A 9,835-nucleotide genomic window follows, 5' to 3' on the forward strand; every position below is an offset into this window, starting at 1 on the left:
CTACAGTTTCTCAGTCTGCGTTTTTGAAATTCAAAACCTTTAATTGGAAACCCCTGTCAATTTAAACCACATAAACCCCTGATGCAAATAATTTAATCCAAATTCTGTTTCTACACACAGTCCTTCTAGAATGCCCTCAATACTTATGAAACTCAAGTTTTAGGCAACATTATTTGTTTTTAGTTCAAGAGCTACCTGTGTGAACTACACCCAGGAATTGCTGATCCCTAGAATTAGTAGTGAAATTATGACTTTTATAGAAGAGTTAAAGATTCCACAGCATATTGTAACAGGGAAAGAACTTTATTCCATTTACTGTAGTCCAATAATTCCATATACTTAATACAAGAAAATCCTTTTGCACCTGAAAGTGCAAAAGAGTCACAGGCGAAGGCATAAAATTCTACAGCAATAATGAGTTATCTTTGTTCACCACAGTGACTGAATCAAAATAGTAACTTCTGAAGTGCTTTATCCCTTCACTATCTGTTATCTGAGTGCATCCAGTCTCTGAATCCTTAATACTTACTTGTCATTCCTTTCCTTGACAAACACATATAAAAGGCTCTGCCTTTCATAAAAAGATCTTCCCTAAGAGCATATTACCAGAGCAAAGAACCTGGTTTTTTACACTATTATTTTTTTATGAATAATCCAAGTTAGCAGGACAATCCCTGCAGTACAACACATTTTAATATTAAAGTCAGTAGAATTCCCCATACTTGACAATACCTGGAAAAGAGCGTAAGTTCATTTTATGCAGCAGGATAGACATGTTCCAAGCTACCCAGCCAATAGCTCTGCATGCCAAACTACTTCACACATCGAGATAAACAAAATTAATTACCAGCTTGCTGCCCATTTTATGAAATTTGAATATGAGGATAAAAATTCAGTGATATATTCAAGACTACAGGAGTCAGAGACTAAGCCTACCTAATACTTAGTTTCATGCTTTAGCAAAAACTATCATCCACTCCTAAAGTTGTAAACAAAGCATGTGGCATCCTACCCTTATGGGGAAGGGAGCCCCAAGACTCAGAGATACTCGTGACAAATGTCAGAGGGTCCACAAGAGCATACAAAATTTTATTAGTAATTTATGCCTACCCTGGAGATACGTGTCTCACTTTCAATGCCAATTAGCTATCATGGGCACTCTGATCTTCTAGACCCTTCTGGAAAGGGTTGGAGAGCTTTGTTGGTCTTTATGACCACCAAATGATGACCAGTCTTGATGACTGGGTTGGCCTTTGGTCAACATTTCAGGCCCAATTCTCAACCTCATTCCTGCACTTGTGCTGTACGGTGTTGTGCCTATCTCCAGGATCCCAAACCAAAACTAGTCTCAGCAAAGTGCTGGCGTTCCTCTGTATGGCCCCTTCTTCAGAAACATCCTTATCTTTCTCACAGAATGTTATTACCAACAATCCTTGGCTGGCTCCACAGCTATCCAGCTGACGGTGTTTGAGGATACATATTAGTTCTCTTATCTTCTAGGCTTCTACATGAACACAGAAGCTGAATTTAAGGAAACTAATTTAAGGAAAACAAAATATTCTTTCAGTGATTTTAAAAAGAGCTACGCATCTTTTTTTATCTGTAAGCTTTCATAATTAACCCATTCAAAAAGTGGATGAATTTCTCAGATTCCGTAACCATTTCAAATCTAACAAAGCCTCAGGGTCTTTCTGCAACTCCTGTCTTCCATATTGGCCTTAAACAACAAGTGTCCTACATGCACTGTGACTGTTTTATTTATAAAATCACAGGCTCACTGGGGCTGGAAAATGTGGAGATCACCAAAACCCAACTCAGTATTCATTTAAGTAAAACACACATAGAAGTGACAAGTTTGGACTGCACAGCGCCTGTGAATGGGTAACCTTCTCTTATGATTCCTATGATCCAAAATAGTTCATCAACATTTTAACAACAGGTAAATACAATGCTTCTTTTTTACACTAAGACTTGAAAGTGCTTTCAGCATACTTTATTATGATGGCTATTATATAAAGAATGATGATATTTTAGATTAAATATTTCCAGCATAATTAGTGCCAGATTGTTTCAGATTCTTTCTCCACCACTATTTACATTCCTGAACACATTTTGTTGGGGCAGTCCCTAGTATTAATATAAGCTGGGGAAATGAAGAGACCAGGAGCAGCCCTGCCAAGGACTTTGGGGTGCTGGTGGATGAAAGGCTGGACATGACCCAGCCATGTGCACTCACAGCCCAGAAAGCCGTATGTATCCTGGGCTGCATCCAGAGCAGCGTGGGCAGCAGGGCAGGGGAGGGGATTCTGCCCCTCTGCTCTGGTGAGAGAGACCCAATGTGGAACACAGCACCCAGCTTTGGGGTCCCCAGTTCAGGAAAGACATGGACCTGTTGGAGCGAGTGCAGAGCAGGGCCAGTAAGCTGATTAGAGTGATGGAGCACCTTTCCTATGAGGAAAGGCAGAAATAATTGGGATTGTTCAGCCTGGAAAAGGGAAGGTTTTGGGGTGAGCAAATTGCAACCTTTCAGTAGCTGATGGGAGCCTACAAGAAAGATGGAGAGAGACATTTTACAAAGGCTTGTAGTGTCAGGACAAGGGGGAATAGCTTCAAACTGAAAGAGAGTAAGTTTAAATTACATATTAGGAAAAGATTATTTACTGTGAGGATGGTGAGACACTGGAACATGTTGCCCAGAGAAGCTGTGGATACCCCAACCCTGGAAATGTTCAAGGTCAGATTGGATGGAGCTGAGCAACCTGGTCTGGTGGAAGGAGTCCCTGCCCATGGCAGGGGGGGTCGGAACTAAATGATCTTTCAGGTCCCTTCAGAAATGAGGAATAACTGAAAGAAAGACTCATTCCTTGAAATTATTTTTATAAGAAGTTTGTCAAAAAATTTCAAAGCAACTGTTAAATACAAATTTCATTTATGCTCTACACTAAACTATAATCAGAACACTTGTAAATTTCCTTCAAAGGTGAGAGAGAGAGAGTACAAGTTCCAGTTCTGGAAGACCATTTGAACAAGACATGCTCTGGAAAACTGAAATATTGTGGGGTATAAAATTCAGTCATGCTGCCTGACAAAAAAGAGGAAGCACAATAGGAGGCACAGGCACTAATGATTACATTATCTTCATATGGCATTAGCAGAAGGATGGAAGAGCCATTTGCTATATATCTTCTTTCATGTTCCCCTCTCTCCCACCTACCCCAAAACTCAAGAGAGGTCTGCAGAGATGTCCCTTCACCACTGCACCCTAAGGAAGCTTTACAGAATGCTAAAAACTGCAGCAGCAGCTCGGGCCAAACCCCCTTGCAGCACCACGAGTCCCCTGCTGCCTGCCATATGGTTGGATCACACAATGCCCAACCCCTTGGCTGGTGGGACAGAGTCAGTGGAGCAGAAGGTTGCAAAAGGAAGCTCAGCAGGAGACACAAATTGGTGTTAACAGCTTTAAATGGTTTAACGTGTACCTGGCACCAGAATCAGGCACTAACTGAAGATGCAGCCATTAGCTATCAGGGCAGCAGAAACTATGGACTTGGAAAGGGAAAAAGTGAACATTACTCCTCATCCTAATTCTACCCAGGATGGAGGAAGCACGGCTCAAAAAATGACTTATGATTTGGACAATCAATACAATTCCATTTGCTAGGGTGTGGAAAGCCACAAGCTAATGAATTCTGCATTACAGACAAACCTTGCCCAGTTAGCCCATAGTGTCTGGGAAGCAGTACATGACCCAACCCTCAGGAAACCCTGCAAAACCAAATGAAAGACCAATAAATCAGTGACTGCTGGGACTGCTGGGGGGGGAGGTGGGGGTAGCTGGGGTGGTGGGGGTGTTGTTTTGTTTCTCTGGCAGCAAAGTATCTCTGGAAAAACCAGGGTATGTTTTTCCTTATCCCATTTACTTAACTTTTTCACCTCATACACTTGCCCTGGAGAGCTTCAGTTCTATCCCTGAGCACAAACACAATACCTCAACACAAGAGCAGGCCAGTGCTGATAAAGGCTTCAAGTGTCCACTGCCACTCTCGGGCCCTTTTGTACTCCTTTTTATTAACAGCACCAAGCTGATTTAAGCTCTCACAGACACACACAACTGCTCACGCCAGCAATACCACACTCCAAATACCTAGAAACTCTCCAAGCCTACAGTGGCCTCTGGGTAGTCACCTACTCCTAAAGGGACTTTCAACAGAGATGAAATCAGCAAATATATCCCATCATCCTAGAGCAGAGCAAATGGCCCATGGAGCATGGGATCTGTGATAGCAAAATCACAGACTGTAACACAGTAGAATTTCCTGCATGCACTGACTCGAGTCTTCCTCTTGATAGTGAGTTTCTCAATAAATTAGTCTTTTTCCTGTTTGGGAGACAAGCAGAATTCAGTCTTTATCAGTCTGGTAAGATTTGATTTATTTATCCTTCTGCCTATACTTCACTGCTTCTCATAGTCCTCAGCATTACCCTTTAAGTAACAAAAAAAGTCTCTTACATGTCTGCCTGAAGAAATCGCATAGAAAAATAGTCCAAAGATGTTTACCTAAACCTGCTAAGATCTTCAAGCAACAACTTTATGGCAATAACTACCCACTGATTCGACAGTTCACACATTCAAATGCCAACTTTGTTAATTATTTCAGAGTTCTCCTGTAGGAGAAGAGTGAAGGTACAATAATGAAATCAACACTAAACATCCAGAGTTTGGGGGTTGGACTTTGCACACCACTATCTAGCAAAATAGTCAAGTACAAATTGCATCATTTTCATAAAGACAAATCAGTTTCCAACAGTTCAGAAAACACTCCTATATTGCTTTTTATTTTCCTCTCTTGCAATCATGCCATGCATGAGATGATGTTCAGCTAAGTATTAATGAAACCAGTCATGCCCACTAACACAAAAAATTGTGTAGGACAGAAAAATCCCTGAACAGTTGCTGCCTATTCAGTCAGATGCAACATCCCAGTGTAACAGATGGGGCACAGGGAGTGACAGGGTAAGTTTATCTGCTGGCACTGTGTGAGGGGACAGAACACAAGTCCCTCTTGCTGCCTGCACTGCACTGATACCTGAGCTGCCAGAAAGCTCCTGCCAGAGCTAGCTCCAGCCTCCCACCAGCATGTCCCAGGAGGAGGGCAGGAGCCCAGGGACCCAGGAGCCACAAGGACCCTCCAGGGGCTTCTCCAGCTGCCCCTCCTGGGTCCCTGTCCTCAGCAGCATGGCCAGGCAGTGACCTGGTGGCCCTGGCAGTGACCTGGTGGCCCTGGCAGCCTGCCCTGGCCTACACATCTTCACAGTGCCGAAGGAACTGCACAGAGGAGGGAGCACCGCTCCAGGGGCAGCTTTTAATTTTCCACAACTTTAGCTGAGGTTCCTCCTGCTAGGGCCAGCCTTCCACATGGTCTCACTTCTGCTTCCCCACATGACTAACAGATTGCAGGCACTGGAGGCACCCAGGACAAAAAGCAGGGGATCTCCCAAACCCTCCTACAATGTTCTCTCCCAGCACAGCTTTTATTCTTTTTTCTTCCTATCTACAAGAAAGATGCCAGATTTGGATAAGCTTTTTAAGAGTGCTTTATGCTTAAACCCATGACAAATGTGCCCTTTTAATTATTTACAAAAATTACTTTTAGAGCATTTTCCTGATGGACTACTATTATTACTGTACAATATGTAATCTGAAATGAACATAGCATGAAAAACTTGAAAAAAAAAGAAAAAAATACAAATAATTGAGTAAATACTCTTAGAGCACTTGGCATGACAGCATGATTCAAACAGCAATACACTGAAGTAAAAATGTCACATTAGCTCTTTCAGAAACAGCAGAAAAGTCTGACCATCTCAAGAATAAAATCACTTTCTGGATTTTCATCTGTTGGAACCATCATAAACAACTGGTAGATCTTTCAGAAGAGAGAACATCATCTTGTCTAGTAGTACATCTTGTCTATTAGCTTGAGACGGAAAGCAGTGGAGGGGACAACTTCCTTTGTAATCAAGGTTTTCCCCACTTCACCTCCCTCCAAGAGTTCAAGAAAACCAGGTACTTTAATTATGGGAACAATCAAGAGGGAACAAAAATACTTAGAATTTTTGGTTCATGATGTAAGCCTGAATAGAACACTAACAAACTAAAATTATAAGAAAAATCCATTATCTTGCTTTGGAATATTTTCTTTCTTTCAGTGTAAAAATCCTCTTTTCAAAGCATGAAGCAAGACAGTTCTTTTCACTCCACCCCATGATAAACAGATATGAAAATCTGGTTGTTTTATTCAGATGAAAACTTCATATTACAATACACATTCCACCCTACTTTAAAGCACAGGCAGTGTGAATGCAGATTTTGTAGATCACATTACTTTAACACTGGCACTTCTGTTCATTGACTTAGTAATTTTCATTGCTAAAATCACACAAGGAAAACAGTCAACTTCAATTACACATTTTTAATTTCAAAATGCTTACATTGCAAGTACTCCATGATATATTTCTGTTTCAGGAAGCCATTTATTAATAATTGCTATAGTTTTGAATTGTCCATTACAGACATGTGGGACATTACAGACATAATGGACATGTGTCCATTACAGACCCTCCAGCCAGGGTCAAACCATCACATACATGCACTAAAACCAACTTGGAAGTAAAATACTTTTATATTTAACCCTGAGACTCAGCAGTGAAAAGCTGGTACAACAAAACTTAACAAGCCATTAACTAGTAAGTTATTCCTTATTGAACTGAAAAGCACTGGAAACAACCTTCTTAGTGGTAATTTCAAGGTACTTAAAAACAAACCATAACAGCTCTGCAAAAAGCACACCCTTCACTAGATATTTCGGTCAATTGATTTCACCCTTCTGTAGCACTAAGATATACTCTCTTTATATATATATATATTAATGCTTTTTAAGTTTTAAATAAATGAAAGTGCTACTACAAAATATGATACTAACTGAGATGTGGAATATTAACAGTCCTCTACTACAGGATCACACTGTACTTAAGGACAGTCTTTAAATACAGGTACTTTAAGAATCTGCTGAGAGCTGAGGAAAAGCCTTTCAATCTCAAGAAGCTGTGATTTCAAATGAAATCAAACAAGCAGCATAAAAGTCACCAAATACCCACACTGACATTTCACAATGGTTACAGTGCAGTCATAGAAGTCAAAATATGCATGGCAAAATTCTTGAACTTTACAAGCCCAGCTGTCATGCTCAAATTCTGCTGGTTTAGTCAGCCATCAGAAAATCTAGGAAATGAGACGAGCTCATCAGAGCTCAACCGCCTTACTTCATTTAAGATTATGTTCACTGACTGCAATAAAGACATGTATCAAAAGATCCTCTGAAATCTTTTTGGAGGCAAGATCAAATGCCAAAATCTCCTTCAAATAAAACTGCATTTGAAAACAAATCCAACTGTAAAAAAAAAGGAATATAAGAAACTGTACCTTAATTGGAGCCCGGCTAAACTGTATTTTTCTGTTGGCTGGGATTTCATCTTCATCTGGCAATCCATTAATTTCAGAATATTCCATATCAGGTTCGTAACAGTTATTTTCATCACTGTCATCCAGATCATCCTGTTCTGTACCTGTCTCTCCCCAGTCAGAATTATACCTGGATCGTACCCGATACACATTGTAGTCAGAATGCATGTACACATGGGAACTCTGAAAATTATTCACATCTTCATGCCCATCTTTTTCACTTTCCTCATCATAATGGGACTCAGTAGCATCTGTGGCAAAATCACCAACTGAAGCTACATTTCTTGTTAACTCTGCAGCTTCAGGCCGATCAAAGATATCTTCTATGTGTTCTGACTGTTCCTTCTGCTGCACCAAAACTCCAGTCTCTGTTTTTGACTTACTCCTAGCACAGCTGTCCACAGATCTTTCGCTGTCAAGCACACCAACCAAATCCTGTTGACCTGCTGCAGAACTCTCAACAGAATCAGCACTTGCCTCTGTGCTCTTTTTTATTTCTTCAGTTGTTTTTGAACCTGCCAAAGTGCCTGTGGACACTTTCTGTCTCGGTGTGGAAGAAGTGTTAGTCTGCTGAGAGTTCTCAACAGACATCACGCCTGTACTCTGTTTGGCTGGGGGAGACCACGTGCTGGCCTCTTTCAAAGGACTGAAACCCTCAAGGTTTGCAGCTGGGGAGGAGATATTTGTGACAGTAGATGAGAGGTTTAGTGGATAGTGACCAGTTACAGAGTACTCTTCGTTGTTTTCTGACTTTTCTACGTTTACATTGTGTGAGTCAGTGTTTTCAAAAACTGCACTGAGCTGACTCACAGTTGGAGAGACAGTCTCCGTCCTTGGGCTAAGACTGTCCAGTGAATCCATGCTGCCTCTGTTAGACTTAGAGCTGCACCACTCATCTGGAAGTTCATTAGAAATTATTTTCTCTTTCTTTGGGGAATAGCGATTTGAATGTCCCGTTTCATGAGCATTTCGCTCAAACATCTTCCGAGTTTCAGTAAACTTGGAATAGGAAGGACCATCATGGATAGTGTCAAATCTACTTATCCTTTCAGACACGGAGGATTCCAACTTTACGATTGAACCATCTGCTTTTTCTACAAATTCTTTGGGCCTAATTCGTCTTTGAGGTGATGGAGGGCCACCTTTTCCCCTGGTTTTAGGGGCAACTCCAGCACTTTCAGTGGGCTCCATGCCCATCTGCATAAATAAGTTCTTGATCCTATTGACATTTGAGCCATATTTCCTTCCCCTACTCTGTGAGGCCTCTCCTTCCTCTTTCGCTTTTTGGTCTCCATCTGATTTCGGTTTGTCAAAGGTGCTTTTCAGCGCCTGGAACTCAGTCCTGTAAGCATTTCTGTGAGGAGAGGCACTTCGGAGGGTGGATCTTTCTCCTGAAGACTCTGTTTTCATCATGTTTACTTCAGGAGTGTGAAACCTGCTTGCATAGTTTCTGTGGTACCGCTCTCAGTAGTTTGCCACAGCAGATTCTGCTTGAGGAGTGTTTTTCCTCAGGGGCCACTGCCCTTCAGCAGGACCATACTTGACAGATCGGAAGGCAAATGTCTTAATGCACACAGTCAATTTTGACAAAGCAGCACGACTGAGGACTCTCAAGAATAAGGGCTGATTTAACCTGCAATAGAAAGGAGGGTTTTCTGAAACCATGTCAGATACTTTAAATCTGTCACAATTTCCATTTGCCATTTTCTGACATGCTTACAAAAAACTAGGAAAAAAAATAGAAACCAACACCACACAGACATGTGAAATCTTGCCATTACAAACTTTTTCAAATTGACTGTTGCATAATTTATAATCTATAACATCATAGTAAAAGAACAAATAATCATAGCTTTCCATTCACAAGTATAGTATTATGGCACAAATATGCACGCAAAGGAAAGGCAATGTGACATGAAATATGAGGCATGCAAGACAATCCTTGCTCGCTCAGAGAAACATAATGGTAGATCAAAGATGATACTCTTAGAAAGGCAAATTAAACATCAGCTCGAGGGAATACAAAAACTACACCCAAAGTTAACATCTTCAGCTGACAGGGTAATGGAAGTGAAATCCCGTTAGAGAAAGTTGCCCCTCGTCACGGGCAGAGGTTTTATCGTCTGGAAGACCCCGGAGGTACCAACGAGGAGAGCAGAAACGGAGCCGGGGGCTGGACCGCTCGAACGGCCCGGCCCCAGGGGCTCATCCCCGGCCCCCGCAGCCCAGCGAAGGGCACCCCGGGGGTCTCCCGAGCCAACCCCCTCTCCCTTCCCCTCCGTTCCTGCTCCCCAGCCCTCGCCCTGCGCGCTG

The 9,835-nt window shown here is 41.8% G+C and overlaps 1 protein-coding gene across 4 annotated transcripts in view; it reads right to left on the reverse strand.

Moving 5' to 3' along the window:
• Window positions 1–9,150, reverse strand: part of PPP1R9A (protein phosphatase 1 regulatory subunit 9A) — a 129,000-nt gene extending 119,850 nt beyond the window's left edge. For all 4 annotated transcript variants that reach the window (XM_005418571.2, XM_005418570.3, XM_014312126.2 and 1 more), the window contains exon 1: window positions 7,484–9,150. In XM_005418571.2, the coding sequence (XP_005418628.1) occupies window positions 7,484–8,935 (1,452 nt within the window). In that variant the 5' untranslated portion in view covers window positions 8,936–9,150. The remainder of the gene's footprint in view (window positions 1–7,483) is intronic.
• Between the last annotated feature and the right edge of the window lie 685 nt (window positions 9,151–9,835).

Source organism: Geospiza fortis, unplaced genomic scaffold (genome assembly GCF_000277835.1).
Source record: "Geospiza fortis unplaced genomic scaffold, GeoFor_1.0 scaffold138, whole genome shotgun sequence".
NCBI classification, from domain to species: domain Eukaryota; kingdom Metazoa; phylum Chordata; class Aves; order Passeriformes; family Thraupidae; genus Geospiza; species Geospiza fortis.